Source organism: Euleptes europaea, chromosome 14, assembly GCF_029931775.1.
Source record: "Euleptes europaea isolate rEulEur1 chromosome 14, rEulEur1.hap1, whole genome shotgun sequence".
Classification (NCBI taxonomy): Eukaryota; Metazoa; Chordata; class Lepidosauria; order Squamata; family Sphaerodactylidae; genus Euleptes; species Euleptes europaea.
The window spans coordinates 49325844-49344308 of record NC_079325.1 but is presented as its reverse complement, the minus strand read 5'-3'; the positions used below and the strand labels follow the sequence as shown (position 1 = coordinate 49344308).

Below are 18465 nucleotides of genomic sequence, written 5' to 3'. Positions count from 1 at the left end.
CCCAAAAAGGGGTCGCCATAAGTTGGCTGCGATTTGAGGGCACTTTACACCCACAAAGTGAGAGGCAGCTGAAAGCTCTCATGTCCCTACATGTTTACTGTTCAGCCCACAAACACGTCGCAAAGAACTGTGATTGCCTCAGCTCCCCACAGCATTTTTCATCATGATCCTGTGATGAAAAGGACACACGTAGCCCCTTTACGCATGGTAGCCACAATGTGTACACTGCGAAAGCACATGGTAAGCGCATGGTGGGCTTGTGTGAAGCCACACCCCGTAGGCACGCTGAGCTTCTTGCTGTATTTCATGTTGTATCTCTTCCCCTGTCAGGGAGCTGGAACATTTTAAAAGCTCAGGTTATGTCTGCCTCTGAACATCGGTTCCTGGAGAACGAGCAGCAGGGAAAGGCCTTCGCTACTGGCTGTTTAGCTTCCAGGAGGCCTCTGGCTGGTCACTGTTGGATACAGAATGCTGGACCAACTGGTCCTTTGGTCAAAGGGTGTTGTTATGTTCTAGAAAGTTTGACATAAGTGATACAGAACACGTCAGGGTGTAATGACTTAGGTCATCTTTGCACATGACACTGAAATCATGTCTTGTGATTTCCAAGTCTATAAAATTGAAGGAGAACGCATCGGCCAGAATGTGCATTTGTTCTAAAAATACATATATTACTCTTTCCATTTCCTGTTCTGTGTAGTGAGCATTACAGAAGCGACCCGGTTCAAACCAAAAGGCATGTTTATCATCTTTTGGGGAGATGCTCTTTACTGAAGTTGTGCCTGACAAGAATTGGTGAAGTCAAAAAGGGCAAGAGTCCAGTAGCACCTTAAAGACTAACAAAAATATTTTCTGGTAGGGTATGAGCTTTCGTGTGGCTCACGAAAGCTCATACCCTACCAGAAAATATTTTTGTTCGTCTTTAAGGTGCTACTGGACTCTTGCCCTTTTTGACTACTGCAAACAGACTAACACGTCTACCCACTAAGAATTGGTGAAGTTAGGGTCAAAACTGATGAGGTGCCAGAAGATCCCGGATTGGATCTTTCTAGTGATTTGGTAAATAGCACTTTCAACCGTGTAAGGCCTTCATTTGGGTCAGGGCTACAGGACAGGGGCAGAAGAGGTTTAACAGTTCTATCCCCACATGGTGTGTCACCAGTCAAAACCAATTCTCCACACTGTTGGCTGCTTGAAGAGGAAAAAGATGGGCCCTCCTCTTTTGCCTGTCTTTTTAAATGATACGCAGTGATGGACTATCACGCAGTGTGAGTAAAATAAGCAAAAAAGGATTAAGCCTTGGTCCTCAAAAGGTTATGACCTGACTTGGGGCTGAAAGCAACTGCAGTTGACTTTTTTAAAGCACTGAGAAGATCCAGTCATGAATTTCCCAATGTCTCGTTGGACCCTGAGCAAATGGTGCACTTGATAGTTGAATTCTCAATGAACTAGTGAAGAGAGATGGGACTGAAACGTAAGCTCTCAGCTGAGAATCTTGGCTGTGTCTCAACAAGAGGCGACCAGAGGGCAGGCAAAGATCAGCACGGCAGAGAAATGGGACGGGTGAGAGGTCCTCGGGGCAATTTGCCTCGAGGACAAGGTCCTTCTGTGTGAAATCTGTTCCCCTCAGTGTCACTGACAAACAAGAGACCTCAGCAAGAAGTCGGGTCTCTGGGGACGGGAGGAATTGGCTAGTCCTTCGGAGCTGCTGCTTTAATGCTTGAGTCACCAAATAAGAAACACAAACAGAGGTTCTCTAGCAAGCGCCTGAGCTTGGCCTTGGTTTGGTTCCAGACCAGTAGCTTAATTATTCCTTCTGCAAAGCTCGGTCTCCACGTTTGGCCCTGGGTGGGTACAGGCTGCGCACTCCAGCCGAGGGATCATGACCCCTCATGGGCGAAACTTAGCTCTTTCTTTCCCCTTCCACTTGTTCTTGCAGCTGGAGTATTTGACATTTTGGCCCGTAACAATCTTGCCATAATTAGATGCTTAAAAAAAAAAAAACTTCCTTTGTTTTGGTTTAGATTTTGTTGTTTCTTTCCAGCCTCCATCAGACTTTTAACGATTTTTCCCTCTGTCTCTTTGATTTACAGGGGATCCCCGGAGTTCCTGGGAAGAGGGGCAAGATGGGTAGGCCGGTAAAGTTTTTCTTCGTCTATTATGTAGACTAAAGATGGTACTTGGGGTGGAGGGTGGGGACTTGTAGAGGGGGATTTTAAATCGTGTGTAGTTCTTTTTGTGTGGATGTGTTTTTTCCCCCTTTTTGTTCCTTGTTGGTGATATTTGGTTTAGCATCCAGGCCAAGAACTATGTTTCCGTAAAAGGGTACATCCGGACTAAAGATCTAAACCATTAAGGCTCTTAAGAATTCTCAGCGAGCTTATGAAACCAACGCTGTCATAGTTTTTTGGGGGAGGCTATGGTGGTCAAATGGGTTCTGAAGAAGCCGACTGTTTTAAGTGCAGACATCACCAAAGTGAGCAAAACTGGGCATCCGAGTTCCTCAAAAATCCGTCAGTTCATCCCAAAAGTGTACTTTTGTGGGTGATTTTTGACATGAGCAGCCCTCTAAATTCCCCAAATTGGCATGTCCTGGTTCAACCCCACTTCTGGCAGGCTTTTGGAGACTGAGAGGTCTGTTATCCAGCATGGTATGGTTGCTGTTGGGGCCCAAGCATAACCTCTGTGGGCTTAATCCAAAATTGTGACACTGCAGGTATATTGATTGTTTCCCACACATGCAGTCTTGAGAGTTGTGGGGAAAACATGTCTTATTAAATAAATAGACCATGGTGTGGGATTAGGGTTTGCAGCCCCGAGGGCAGTCTACCCACCCTTCTGATCCCTATTTGGTCTCTGGTTAATGTTTCCCTTTGCATAGATTTCACACCACTAGGATCCCATGTGAATTCTAGAATCACACTAGCTGCAGGCCCAAAATAAATAAAGGGAGAGGGAACATTTTTAAAATCCCTTCCCCCAAATCTCCCGCATTAGGACGCTAAGCTCCCAGTGGCATCAGCAGATCAATTCCCCCATCTCACATTTTCTCTCTTTAACGGTTTCTCAGCTCCTTTCAGTATAGAATGTCTCCGGGAGAACAAATTTGGTCCTCAGGATGCTGGACTTTTGTGGGGAGGGTGGGGTTAATTTACAAAGTTGTATTTGTGTGCGTGTGTACCCTGGGTTGGATCCTTCCATTAGCTCCAACAGGAAGGCTTTGGACACCCAAAGGGGTCATGCCAGTGATTGGGAGGTCTGAATGGGCAAAAAAGCCACGTGGGACAGGACAGTGATGGGAATTCTTTGAGATCACCTGTCCTCGCTTTTGTGCCAGAGGAAAAGATGGCAGGATGCAGGGGCAGGCTGGGAAGTGAAAGCGGCCTAGAGCAAGCCAAGCTGAGTGGCCCCTGTGGCGCTACAAGCCAGTGCGTCGCCAGCATACCCGGAAGCAATGGCGATAGCTCTAGGATTTGCTGGAAACTCTATGGTAAAACTGGTGATTCCTAGAGCTACTGCCATCACTTCCAGATATTCTTGGGAAGTGATAGCATTGCATGGGGTGATCCTGGTGAGTTTGAATTTTTTTTTAAATCTTTTATTTATTTAAAAGTTTTCCCACCATTTGATGGTGGGGAACAGGAATTTGGGGCAGGGGATGCACCACCCCATTCGGGGGCTTGGCAGCCCTAAATGCTGCACTGTCCCTATTGATGTCTTTATCATTGATGTTTTTATCGTAGGGGGAAAATCTGTTTGTGTTGCCTGAGCCTCTGTCTTCCTTCCCAACACGTATACCTATTTGTGGCTTTCTGAAGCTCAGGAAGCTTCTTGTCTTACAAAACGCCCACACATCGAAAAATGCACCCCTTCTTCCCTGTCTGTTCACCCCCACCCCCGGCCCATGCACACACTGTAGCCCTGTGCTCAGATACGTGCCTTCTTGCATCCCTATGCCAATTTTCTTTTGATCTCTCTCACAATAAATGACACATGAGCGCAACTGCCAATTCCCCATGTGCTTAATATTCTATAAAATAAATGAAAGGCTGGAAGGAGAGGCAGGAGAATGACCACATTGGCCAGGGTTACTGTCCACTGGTTACATCACAGGCATCCAGAGCATATTACTGTAAAGAGTCTGCAGAAACTGTCTGCCTCGAGTAAGCTAAACAAGGCAACAGTTGTTAGGTATGGGGTCTGGTTAGGGTTTCTGATGCGGTTTGCATATAGTGGGCCTGTACGCTCAATGTTTTCCAGCTGTTCTTTTGGCTTTTGCAATCTTCCATTCAGAAACCTCTTTCTTTTCCCCTCCTTTCTTTTTTTCCTGCCTTAGAATAGCAATCATTTTTGTTTATACCAATAGACCGTTTTCTCTGGGGAGTTGTGGGATTCTCTCCCGCAAATAAATCTTCCTGCCAGGGCCGGCTGTATGTTGGACCCCTCTACTGCAGTTCCCTTCTTCCCCAATCCCGATCATGGCTGCAAGCCCCACCCCCAGTTGTGGCCCTGTGTCTCCCCCCTCCCCACACCAATCGCAGGCCCGGCCCCTTGCAATATGACTATGCTGGAGGGACTCTATCACACTCTTTTTGGCTACGTCAGAGCTGGCATGTCTAAGAGTCCCTGACATGCTGCAGAAGCCTCTAGGCTGATTAGAAGACCTAGAGGAGGAGGCAGAAGGCAGTTCTCTTGCTCTGAAGCCCCCTTCACTGCCTCCAAGCACATCTGCCACTGGGGAACTGGAAGACTGAGCCGGCATTTTCAGTTGGGGGAGGAGATTTCTGCAAAGCTGTGGGCAACGGCAGGTGCCTAAACATGCCAGTCTCTGATGCCAACCCTACTTCCGAATCTAGGATTTATTAACCGTTTTTTTAAAAAAAATCCTTTTATAAAAGTAGCATTTTACATTAATCTCAAGTTTGCGTAATCTTCAGACTTCCAACACCCTACCTAGTCTGCAAACGATTTATAGTCAACCATGATGGGCCAAGCATTTTTGTTGTTTGCTTGGACTGGGAGGAGGGAGGCTCAGGTTCAAATTCCCATTCAGGCTTTAAGCTCCTAGGGGACTTTGGGCTAGTTGTACACTCTCAGCCCAGCCTACCTCACAGGGTTGTTTTGAGTATAACAGAGGATGGAAGAATTATGTGGGCTTCTTGGACAAAGGGCAGGACAAAAACTTTATAAACTAAGATTCATGGAGTCATACATTTATTCTAACCCTTTATGGGTTTAAATTTATTTTGGCACCCTAAAAATTATTTTGCTCAGCAGTCATATGTAATGTTTAGAGTTCTTTGTACTTATGGTTTTATTGCTGATCACTGTGTTAGAAAAAGCAGTCTATAAATGTTTAAATAAGTAAACTCTTGCACACTGTCTTGCTGTAATCCTTCTAACAATCTTGTAAGTTAGGCTAATATTGTTATCCTCATACTACAGATGGGGAGAGAGAACAGCTTGACAAAGGCTATCCAGCAAAATCATGGCAAGATTTGAACTGACATCCTCCCAGATCACAGTTCAGTCTTTTAGCCCCTGCACTACAGAGCAGGAATAAATTAATGTACTGAACAACTGCTTTTGTTGCATATTAAAATAAGAATTCAAAAGACGAGCTAAAATGTCAGGGTTTACTAGTAAGTATCTACTTGGCTTCAGTGTAGACTAGGTTTATTTCCATGTTGGAAGGAAATCTTCAGGATTAGCAAGGCCTGTTGTGGCTTTGATTTGGTATGAGAACTTAAACAAAGGAAAATCTCTGTGTGTAAGAAGGAGGGATTTAGAACCTGGAAAAGGTGCTTTCTCTTTTTATCTGCTTTGAGAATCTCAGCTGTTTCCATTACCGTGAGATTCCACATCTTCTATGGAGACAATACTCCCAATGCAGTTGAAAGATTTAGGTTTGAGATTAGTCAGATTTTTCTAACTGGAAAGGGTGGTGAGCCTTAGAACTGGTGAAGGGCCTTTTCCTTGGGCTCCCAGCCCTATTGGGTCAATCTTAGACTTCGTTGTGGCAGCCATTTTGCCATTCTGTACAAGGAGAAGCCCCATGTATGAGGAGAGCCCCGTGGCGCAGAGTGGTAAGCAGCAGTACTGCAGTCCAAGCTCTGCTCACGACCTGAGTTTGATCCCGACGGAAGTTGGTTTCAGGTAGCCGGCTCAAGGTTGACTCAGCCTTCCATCCTTCTGAGGTTGGTGAAATGAGTATCCAGCTTGCTGGAGGTAAAGGGAAGATGACTGGGGAAGGCACTGGCAAACCATCCCACAAACAAAGTCTGCCTAGGAAATGCCGGGATGTGACATCACCCCATGGGTCAGGAATGACCCGGTGCTTGCACAGGGGACCTTTACCTTTTTCCTTTTTACAAGGAGAAGCAGAGACCCTTACCCTCAGCTTTCCTGGCTCAGCCCACATTTAGTCTTTCCTCTCTCTGACACTGTCAGTGCCTTAGCAGAAAAAGAGGGGGGAGTACATTTGGTTTGCCTGGCCTAACTGTCCTGGAGCCTCATGGCGCAGAGTGGTAAGCTGCAGTACTGCAGTCAAAAGCTCTTCTCACGACCTCAGTTCGATCCCGACGGAAGTCAGTTTCAAGGTCGACTCAGCCTTCCATCCTTCTGAGGTCAGTAAAATGAGGACCCAGCTTGCTGGGGAGTCAGTTGTAGACAATTGGGGAAGGCAGTGGCAAACCACTCCGTAAATGTAGTCTGCCTAGTAAACGTCGGGATGTGACGTCACCCCATGGGTCAGTAATGACCTGGTGCTTGCACAGGGATCTACCTTTATCTTTAACTGTCCTAGGACCTCTCTGCCTTGGTCTCCATTTTGCTTGGCCCAACTTCCTCTCACTTCTCCCTCTGTGGCTGGCCTCTTTGCAGAAGAGGGACAGGAAGATAAGCCTTGTTCACAAGTTACAGTGAACGCACATCCAACCCGTGTATCATGTACACTTGATAGTTCTTTGTATGCACGATGAGTGATCCTCATGTTACAGTCAACCCTTGTACAATGTGTGATACAAGCCCCATATTTAACCAGGTTTTATTTGCTAAGTAAGTCAACAGGTGAATACATGTGCAGGCAGGTTGTATGTGCATTCATGGCAACGTGTGAACAGGGCTGTAGTGAGGCCCTTCCATTGGCTTGCTTTGCACCCCTTTGTGTTTGTTTTGTGTTGGATGTCTTGCGTTTCTCTGTTTTAAAGCAGTTTTCTTTATCAATATCGAAAATAAGAAGGCGCTCCAGGGGGATGCCGAGACGGTCTGTTGCAGCCAAAACAATGCGTCTCATGACTCTGTAGAGCTGTAACAAATTTGTTGTGCCTTTTGGGGACGTGAGCCTGCTTTGTCAAACACATAAAGAGGTATCCTCTGTTGGCAGATGTATGTATGCAAACCGGAGGAGAGCGGGGATGCTATTATCAAGTGAGGCCAGAAACAATGCTTGAGAGAGGTGCGTTCCATGACTGCCCAGAGCACAAATTAAAATGAGATCCAGGCAAAAGAATAAATCATCCAGTCCAAACAGGCCAGTGGCAGCTGGCAGTCAATTAGTATATATAAATCTCTAATAAGGGGCAATTGTGTTCTGTACTGAGCCAGCCATTCTCAGTCTTTACTGAGCCCAAGTGATAGTGTTGAATCTGCTCAAGAATTCCAGCTTGGCCCCTTCATTCATAAAAAGGATGCTGTGGAAGATTCATCCTGGAGGCCTTGAATCTCAAGTATATTCGGACCCAGATTAGATTTATTTATTTAATTTGTATGCCCTCCTTCTACCCAATTAGGGCCATCAAAAGGGGAAAAACTATTATCATATAATCAGGTCCTCTTTACTTCGTATCTGGATGAGATATAAACATATTTTGGAACCAGAAACACCGATGTGGATATCGCCTCAAGAAATGCTAACTTTGCGCCCACTTAGACCAGACAAATTTATTACTTATCAAGATCTAATTAACTGGGAAGGAAAGAAATGCTCACTAAAAGACTTTCAACTTCTTAAGGATGATTTACAATGGCTCCAATACTACCAAATCAAATCAGTTTTTATACAAGATGCAAAAAAAGGTTTCTCTAAAGAAAAATCTCCTTTTCAAAGGATTTTACTAGATAATAATACAAAACTGATTTCTAAAATGTATAATCTCCTTTTAACAATATATTGTGAGCAGGATACGATTAAACCAACTATGATCGATTGGGCTCAAAATCTGGGACATGATATTGTTTTAAATAAATGGGAAAGATTATGGTCCAAAGATCTAAAAGGAATAAAAGCACAGTCAGTGCGAGAAAACATTTATAAAATGATGTATAGATGGTATTTAACACCCAAGAAAATTGCAAAGATTTATAAAACGATGTCCCCTACTTGTTGGAAATGTAACAAAGAAATTGGTTCCTTTTATCACATGTGGTGGACCTGTGACAAAGCCAAAGACTTCTGGGACATGATCTATAATGAATTGAGATTAATACTACAAAAGAATATACCCAAAACACCAGAAATGATGCTACTGAGTATGATTCCAGACGACTTAGCAATACAAAGAACTTTTTTGATTTATGCCACAACAGCTGCGAGACTGCTTTATGCAGCGAAATGGAAAGGGCTAGAAACTCCTGAGAAAAAAGACTGGATTGTTAAAATGTTTGAAGTTGCAGAAATGGCAAAACTCACAGCTATTCTAAATGAAGAAAATGACGTTCGGTTTTTGGGGGAATGGGGGGCGTGGATGCATTATTGTGAATATGAGTTAAAAATGGGAAGAATGGAAGAATATTTTCTAATCTGATCCAGAGGATTATTTCTGATCTTTTTTATAATGATTAAGTATAAGTATATTTACTAACAGACTATGATTTTTTTTTCTATATATGGTATTGATAGTTTATTAAGATTAGATTACCTACGACGGTAATTTTATTTTTTTATTAAGAGGCAGATAGAGGTGAAGGGGAAGTCAAAATTTTTTTTCCCATTTTTCTTTTTTCTTTTTTTTTTATTATAAGATATGGAACTATAACAACTCTAAGTTAGAATTGAAATTTGATATTGTTATAGATGTTGTTCAATGTAATGGAAAACTTCTAGTATAAAACCTAATAAAATTTATATAAAAAAAAGGGGAAAAACTATTCAAAAATATTAAAACAAACTTTTAAAAAGAGTACATGTATAAAACTGACAATTTAAAATGAACGAGATGGAGGGTCAGTAAGGGTGTGCCGGACGAAACAGAAAAGTCTTCATTCTCTAGCAGAAGTCTTGGTCTAGGGGGTCTGCCATTGCCTTCCTCTGCATAGCATCCTGAACTTGCTTGGTAGCTCCCATCCAACCACTGATTGGGGTGGACCCTGCTTAGCTTCCAAGATCTGATGAAAGTGAGCTAGCCTAGGCTAGCCCCCCAAAAAGGTTTCGATAGCTGAACTTCAGCACCATCAGATGAAGGGTCCCCATGGACAGCTCCCTGCTTGCCTCTCTCCCCATGGCATAGCCATGCTGGTCTAAGATCCCAAGTAGTCACTACTGAAAAATATTCCTGTGGTTTTATACATTTTCTGAGGAAAGCCACACCCTTTCCGGTAGAGGTAAGCCCAACCTCTTCCTGTGGAGGAAAACCCAGCTACTTCCTGTCCTGGGGAAGGCAGTACCTCACTTTTCCTTCGAGGCCCTGCTGTTCTGTTCCTGCAGAGCTCTTTTTTTTTTTTTTTTTACAGGCAAAACTCTTCCCCCGATTCCATTTTTTACATGTATGCCTTGCCGGAAAACCCTTGGTGATTGCTGGTATCCTAGATGTGGCTGCAGCTGCTCCAGATGGAAAGTTTTCTGATGGAGCTTCTGATCATACTTTCCCCTTGGGATTCGCACCCACCCCCCGCCGTTTTGTATGTCCTCAGCCACACTGAGGAAATGATAGGATTTTGAAGTGTAATTCACATGTGGAGGAGGAGGATTTTAGGATGATTCCTTGATTGTAGCCTCAGATGTTTTTGGATCATTTGCTCTGCCCTAATTTAAATTGTTTGAGGGCCAAACTAGGTGATATGACATGAGTTAGGTCAGAGGTGGTCAGCCTGACTGGCAGTTACGCCTAGCATGGGATAAATAATGTGTCCCAAGCACTCCAAGACCCATTTCAGCCCAGGAGTGCGGCACAGGGGTAGAGGGGGTTCAGCCTTCCCTTTTGCACCATTTCTCCAAGTTGAAACAGCCATGGGTGCTGCAGTCAGTACTCATGGATCCCTACAGTGGGGGCAAACAGGCCATCTGAAGCTGTTTCCGCTTGGGGAAATGGCATGGGAGGGAAGGGTGAAGCCCATCCTCTTCCTGCTCCTAAGTTGAATTGATCTCTAGAGTGCTTGGGGATGTTAGTTCCCTGATATTATGAGTGGGGTCCAAGATCCAATCCATGTCCTGAGTATCATCTAGTTTGGCCCTGAATCACTAGTTCAGAGTGACAGTTAATCAGTGGAGGAACAGGGGCATGGTTCAGTGGTAGAGCATCTGCTTTGTGAGGTGAAGATTCCAGGTTCGATCCCTAGCCTAAGAACATAAGAAAGGCCCTGCTAGATCAGACCAAGGCCCATCAAGTCCAGCAGTCTGTTCACACAGTGGCCAACCAGGTGCCTCTAGGGAGCCACAAACAAGACGACTGCAGCAGCATTATCCTGCCTGTGTTCCACCCCCCCAAAATAATAGGCATGCTCCTCTGATACTAGAGAGAATAGGTATGCAGCATGACTAGTATCCATCCTGACTAGTAGCCATGAATACCCCTCTCCTCCATGAATATGTCTATTCCCCTCTTAAAGCCCTCCAAGCTGGCAGCCATCACCACATCCTGGTGATGCATGTCCTGGTGATGCATGTCCACATCCTGGTGAAAGCATGTCCAGCTAAGAGGTCCATGTAGGATGTGATGTATAAGAACTGAGACCCTGGCAGTCACTCAGAGTAAACACTGCTTCCTATGGAAAGATCTGACTCAGTGTAAGACAAATAGCTTTGTTTTAGGGCTTGGTGGTATGCTTTCTGTTTTGCATTGAAACTAACCCAGATTAATTCCATAGCATCTTCTGCTAAAATAATTTAGTATATGATATGAACCCTGACCTGGCTACCTGAAGCTAGCCAGATATCGTCAGATCGCAGAAGCTAAGCAGGGTCAGTCCTGGTTAGTATTTGGATGGGAGACCACCAAAGATACCAGGGTTGCTACACAGAGGCAGGCAATGGCAAACCACCTCTGAATGTTTGTTGCCTTGAAAACCCTCTGGGGTCACCCTAAGCTGACTGTGACTTGACAGCAAAAAAAAAAAAAGGGATTTGAAAGATATCGGCTTGAAACTTTGGGGAGCTCCTGCCAGTCAAAGTAGACAGTTCTGATCTTGATAGACCAATGAACTGAGTCAGTGTAAGGCTGCTTGGTGTATGCGTTCAATCCATTGCTTCTTTTATGACTATGAATGTCAGTTTAGGACGCTAGCCACAGAACATAGTAATTTACCATACACAGAAAGAAATACATAGCACAAGTGAACACAAACGGCAAACTAGAATAGAATACATATAGAATGCCCACACATAACTCAAAATGATTGAGCATTCATCATTTATTTAATTTTCCTCTCACTCCTCCTCCTCCCTCCCTTGTTGTTTATTTGTTACGGCCAATGGCCAGCATAAAATAAAATAGAAGTCCTCCTCCCTACCTTCCACCCTACAAGACTGTTGCAAGGATTACAAAATAATGTGTAGAAAGTGCTTTGAATACAGAAAGGGCTGTATAAATGCTCGCTATGATTGTTATATAGATTGGGCAATGTGAGGTCCAAACACGAGGCCTTCCCTGGCCTGAACATTACGCTCTTCTGAAGCCGCTGCTTCTGTTCCTTTTTCTTCCTCCCCAGCCGTCTCCCCCTCTCTATAAATGGAACAATGTATACACAAGCAACAGGGAAGGCTCTGAAGACAGATGTTTATATACCCCTGCGCTTGATTGCTGTAAAGCCTCAATAGACGGAGCAGTTGGGAATCTTTGTTTGCTGCGTTGTGTGGGCCTCCTGGAATGATGTAAGAATGTGAAAGATTAAAATAGACGTGCTGGACATGAGTCAGAAGTTGGAAACCTTTCCCGGGGAGTTCAGCTCAGCAGGGATTTGAGAGGAACATGATGACTCTGACTTGGAAAACAGGCTTTTGACGAGGCTCCCCCCACCCCACCCCCCCCGGTTCCGCTCCGCTCTCTTTCCCAATGCAACAGAAATGTAGGAGATAGAAAAACTGTGTGGGCACAAGAACATTCCCGGCAACAGCAGTAGCATTTCAATGGGAATATTGTTTTGCTTGCCCTTTGAGCTGTGGGAAATCCTGGTCATCTGTGCCGTTTCCTTTGGAAGATGGCATTAGACTCTTGCATGCATGTGAATGCAGGGGGTTGTACAATAGTGATGGTTGAAAAATACACACATCCTACTGTTTACAAGCTGATCATGCAGCTTAGGGGCTAAGAGACAAAGCTGTGATCCAGGAGGTTCCCTGGTTCAAATCTCACATCTGCCACAAACTTACTAGGTGGCCCTAGACCATCTCCACTCTCTCACTCGTCATCTTGGTTTCCTTCTCCCCTATCTGTAATATAGGGATAACACTGGCCTACCTTATAGGGGTGTTTTATGTGATGATAATATATGCTTTTGATATTTCTATAAAATCAATTTGCTTGTTCATATAAAATCAACAAAAATTGAATACAACCTGTAATCGACTAAAAAATGAATCAGCCTTTCTAGAATACAAGGAAAACGTCCAGAGGGAAGTTGTTCCATAGCCTCAGGTCCATGACTCTAAAGATCCTGCTTCTAGCAGCAGAACTTCATATTTCAAGTAGGAAGAGTAACTGAAGTAGGACCTGATTTGGTGCATGGAGACAAGAGGATGGGTGCCGGGAAACAACGTTCATATGTAATGAAGAAACCGTAACTTGTTCAAGCCGGGGGTACCCAAAGTTCATACATATGTTCCCCCCATCATGTATGGCTGCCAGGACAGCTAAATCAGAGTAAATGACAAATTGTGGTTCTGTTGTCTGCAAATGAGAATTGATTGTGGTTTGAAATGCTGGATTGTAGACATAAAAACAAACCACAGTTTGTGGTTTTACCAGTTTTTGACATCTTGACAAACTGTAGTTTCTTTTGAAACTGTCAGTATCTGAGCTGCACACAGGCCGAAGGTCTTCAGAGGTCTGGTCTCATCTGAAGGCTCCCAGAGAGAACATACATATAAATAATATATTTGGTTATTAAGGGTTAGTTCAACAGCCAGAAATTGAGAGTCAGATGGTCAGATGTTGCATTGTGAGCCTGGGGTGAGAGGGATTTGTTTATGCCCCTCGACCTCCCCCTTTTCGCTCTGCTATCCTTTCAGTGAGTCATGTCCAGCTGGGCAGAATACCACTTCTATTTATACAAGGGTCTCATGGACACTGATGCCCGTTTGTGGACTGAAAGTGGTGTACATCTGTTTTCACAGTTTCAGTGATGCATGTGTATCTGTGAAAGCAAGGAAAGTGAAAAGAATGTACATGGTATATTCCTGACTTGCACAGGCATGCTGGAGGGTGGTCACTCACACTCTACTGCACCTTGAGGATTTCTATGTCAACAAATCTATGAACTAGCCATTAGCGAGGGCAGTACTAGCATTTGCAGTTGGGTCAGATTACCGCATTGGTGGAAACTGGTGATGATATCCAAGTGATTAAACAAGCAAATTAGCTGCAAAAAGTGAATGAAGAGAAAAACCTTTTCTCTTCACCATCCTTGTACTGTGGACAGACTAGGGGGCTCAAACTGCAGCAACAAACTAAACTGAGTTCCACAGTTAAAAGCCTGAGTTGAGTTGTGGCCTGGAGCGAAAGGAAATTAAAGTGGTCACCAGGAAAGTGTCCGGTGAGGGCTCTCTAGAGGCAAAGGGCTACCCCTGAAAAAGCTCTAACTCTGATTGCCTCCCACCACACCTCTGCAGGCCAGGGCGCAGCAGGACTTGAGAAGAGGATCTCAACTGGCATGCTGGTTGGCATGGGAGGCGGCAGTTGCTACAGATAAATTGTAGCTGTCCAGCAGTGTCCTGCTTAGCTTGCAGGCTAACAGTATCAGTGTTGCTTGCTCCTCTTTCCCTCCTGAGCAACAGCCTTTTAAAGCAAACTTGTGTGGGGTTGGTGCGTATGAATCGATATTGTGCATGACTTGAGACAAGACTCACTGAAAAAGACAGTAATGCTAGGAAAAGTTGAAGGGCAGCAGGAAGAGAGGAAGACCCAACATGAGATGGCTTGACTCCATAAAGGAAGCCATGGCCCTCAGTTTGCAAGATGGAGCAAGGCTGTTAACGATAGGACGTTTTGGAGGTCATTCATTTATAGGGGCGCCATAAGTTGGAAGCGATTTGGGGGCAGTTAATACATACACACAAGCAAGGTTTGCTGCGGCTTTCAATGTGGGGCAACGTTTCCTTGAGCTTTGGGGAGCGCTGCAAACTCCAGCTGTCTCTGGGCCATCCTTGACAGTTCAATTTGACAAAGAGAAAGAGACTTCTGCTCGCAGAAAAAGCAAGTCAAGATAGGTGTGATCAACATAAGCTCTTTTTTGGGGGAGGGGGTTGTTTGTTTATGTTATTCCTTCTCTTTTCTCTCAATTTTTAGAAGTCTCCGGGACTGTATTCCCCTCCCTCTCCCCTTTACAAGTTCTCCTTCCCCTTTCGTTAAAAATTGGTTTGATCTGCAAATTCCACGGCCTTGGGGAGAGTCCGCTGGGCACCGGCTCACCTGCTCAGAGCCAGTTGGCACAGGCGGCCTTTCTCAGACAAGACCAGAGGGCTGAGAAGCAGAACCAACCTGGAGCCAACAGGAAAATAAAAATCCTCTTTTTGGAGAAGGAGCCACAAGGCAGGGCGAGCCTGCCAGGATTGTTGGAGGCATCTGCCAGATAACCCTTCTCACTCTAGTGGAGAAAAGAGCTTTAACCAGAACGGGATGCTTCAGGCTCTTTGAGATGATTGTTTTAGTGGACAGTGATTATCCTCTTGCTTTGTGTGGTGATTTTGTACCGGACACGCATCGTCTGTACTGCGAATTGTGGTCATTCTCACTTCCACCGATCTCAGATTTAAAAAATGTTCTGCACAGAGCCTAGGACAGTGGCTTTTTAGCCATGGCAGCTAAATGGATCCCTCGTGCTCATGACTGCGTAGCTGTGAGGACCAGATGCTGGGAATGGTCGGCAGGAGTGGGCTGTCTCTGTCAGGCAGTGTTTGTGTGAACTTTATCCTGGCCCAGCGAGTACACAGTGCAGGGTCATGCGTCCTGCTTTGGAAATTCAACTTTTGAAGTTATGTTTTTCAAGCAAAGCTAAGCATTTAATTTAAATTCTCAGTTTTTCCTCTCTCCTCCCCCACTCCGTATTTTGAACTGGTGCAGTGTCGCGTAGTGGTTAAGAGCGGTGGTTTGGAGCGGTAGCCTTGAATCCGGAGAACCGGGTTTGATTCCCCACTCCTCCACATGAGTGGCGGATGCTAATCTGGTGAACTGGGTTGGTTTCCCCACTCCTACACATGAATCCAGCTGGGTGACCTTGGGCTAGTCACAGCTGTCTCATCCCCACCTACTTCACAGGGTGTCTGTTGTGGGGAGGGGAAGGGAAGGTGATTGTAAGCCGGTTTGATTCTCCTTAAAAGGTGGAGAAGGTTGGCCTATAAAAACCAACTTTTCTTCTTCTTCTGTTATGTGCTCATCTTGGAACATGGATTTATTTGAAATCTCCCTCCTCTCCAGTCACCAGATAGCATTTTATCATGCAATGTGTCATATGCATGAGCTTTATGAATGAATTTAGGAGAGATTTAAGCATGTGTGTTAAATTTGTTTTAACCTCACACCAGCCTTGCAGGATTTGAATCAGGATTTGAATCTGCCTCCAGCAGATTGCTTGTGAGCTATCAGTAGCTTGCAGGCTGCTGCAGAGTAGCTTGTGCATCCTCTAGTAAACCCAGGAAAAGATCCCCAAAAGATTTGCTGTAGGCTATTTTTTAAAGCAAGTCTTTCTTCCATAGGATTTTTCTCGTGCTGATAGCTTCATTTCTGGTACTCTTCTTAGTTCATGTTCTCTTTCTGGGACAGAACAAAACTTGGTAATGTCCTGGCAGGGAAGCTTAGGATATGGTTCATCACTCAGGAGTAATATTGATTTAAGGAATGGTTGGCGACCACTGCTTTGGAAAGTAACCTGAGAGGCTTATGCATTTCCTGTCTGAATGTCAGTTCTGGAGAACCTGGGGAGAATCAAGGTAATGGCTGGCAGTTTACAGTTTTGTTTTTGTTTTTTTGCAATGAGGATATGTGTCATAGAAACAAGATTATGGATCACCCAACTGAGAGTCAGCTGCTGAGGTGGAGTGGGATGTGGTTGAGAAGGTAGTTGTCAATTCCCAACTTGGCTTTCTTTTTTGAATTGATTTGTAAATGTTCTTAGCATACATTTGAATGACTTCAAGGAACTTCTAATATATGTGTGTGTGTGTGGGTTGCCAATCTCCAGGTGGTGGCTGGAGATCTCCCGCTATTACAAGTGATCTCCAGGCGATAGAAATCAGTTTCCCTGGAGAAAATGGCCGCTTTGGCAATTGGACTCTAAGGCATTGAAGTCCCTCCCGTTTCCAAACCCTGCCTTCTTCAGGCTTCAGGGAGCATTGCTGATTTCTGGCTGGCTTCTTTCTTTGTTCATTTAGCCCTGTATTAATTCTGCCCCGCTTTAACAACTTTTCTCCAGTTCACTTACTTGCTTATAACATTTCTTTAATAAACCGGTTCTTGTTCACTGTGCATGCGTTCTTCACACCTCAAATTCAGCCATATCTCAAGACTAAAGAGGGGGTTGCCTGGGAGCAGGGAGGGTGTTCTGTGCCCTCTCTAGCAAAGCCCTAGAACCAGAGTGGTGACAGCCAGTTAAGGCCTTTGCCTGCTCCAGGTCTGAAGGGAGCAGAGAGAAAGTTGGGTCCATATGGGGTGGGAGAGAACCCTGGAAGGGACATCCCTTCTGTGGTGAACCTGCTTGGCCCCACTCATCCCTACTGTGGCAGGATGTTATGTAGGTACGTTCAGATTTTTTTCAACCTGTCCAGTCTGTGGGGTTCAGATTGCAAGGGGAGGCTTATGCATCTCCCAACTGAGAGTCAGCTGGTGAGGTGGAGTGGGGTAGGGTTGAGGAGGTGGTTGGCAATTCCCAGCTTGGCGTTTTAAAAGAATTGATTTGTAAATGCTCTTAGCATACATTTGAATGACTGTTGTACTTCGGGGAACTTCTAAAATAATGAAGAGACCACAGCTCTAGGTGGATGCTGATCAGCACAACCATGCAGGTTTAAGCCTATTTTCCAATAATGGGGTAAAAAAAGGCCAAAGGAGCTGCAGAAAAGGAGAGTGGAAGCAGGGAAGATCATCTGAAAATGACCAAGATTCTTGATTAGGTAAAGGTAAGGTAAAGGTCCCCTGTGCAAGCACCGGGTCATTCCTGACTCATGGGGTGACATCACATCCCGACGTTTACTAGGCAGACTTTGTTTACGGGGTGGTTTGCCAGTGCCTTCCCCAGTTCTCTACACTTTACCCCCAGCAAGTTGGGTACTCATTTGACCGACCTCGGAAGGATGGAAGGCTGAGCCAACCTTGAGCCGGCTACCTGAAACCAACTTGCATTGGGATTGAACTCAGGTTGTGAGCAGTGCTTTTGACTGCAGTACTGCAGCTTACCACTCTGCGCTACGGGACTCCTTATTTACCAGGATGTCAGCAAGTTAGTGAACAATGGCTGTTTCTCTTACCTTCTGAGGATTGGTAAAGAATTAATACTAGTCATGATGCATACCGGTTTTCTTTCAGTATCAGAGGAGCATGCCTATTATATTAGGTGTTGTGGAATACAGGCAGAATCCTGCTGCAGTCATCTTGTTTTTGGGCTTCCTAGAGGCACTGCTGGACTTGATGGGCCTTGGTCTGATCCAGCACGGCTTCTTCAGATACAGCTAGCTTTTGTGAGCACGGCTTATGTTCTTATGTTTTTTATGTTCTTATTGAGAATCTATGGTACAGTGGATAGCTGTGGACTTAGTTCAGAAAAAATCTGGGTTCCCATTCCTGCTTAGCTTTGCATCTCGCTTAGGTGGCCTCTTCTCTTATGAGGCCACAGTGGGTTAATGCCTTTAACAATGCCCTAAAATGTTAATCCGCCTAGCTGTGATAGTCAGCTGGAGTAGGCTCAGAAAAGAACTGCTGTAATTGAACATATGGTCTAGGACAAGTTTGGTATAATGGTCAGGTCCCACAATAAGGTTTCCAGAAACGTTGTAAGAACATATTAGTTTTCCCTGAATCAATAGACTCCTGAAGTATCTCTCTT

The 18465-nt window shown here is 44.7% G+C and overlaps 1 protein-coding gene across 1 annotated transcript in view; it reads left to right on the top strand.

The window, feature by feature from the left end:
• The window catches only part of COL27A1 (collagen type XXVII alpha 1 chain), a 349655-nt gene that overhangs the window by 101031 nt on the left and 230159 nt on the right, over nt 1-18465 (top strand). The window contains exon 12 of the mRNA XM_056860156.1: nt 2094-2138. Coding sequence (XP_056716134.1) covers nt 2094-2138 — 45 coding nt within the window. The remainder of the gene's footprint in view (nt 1-2093; nt 2139-18465) is intronic.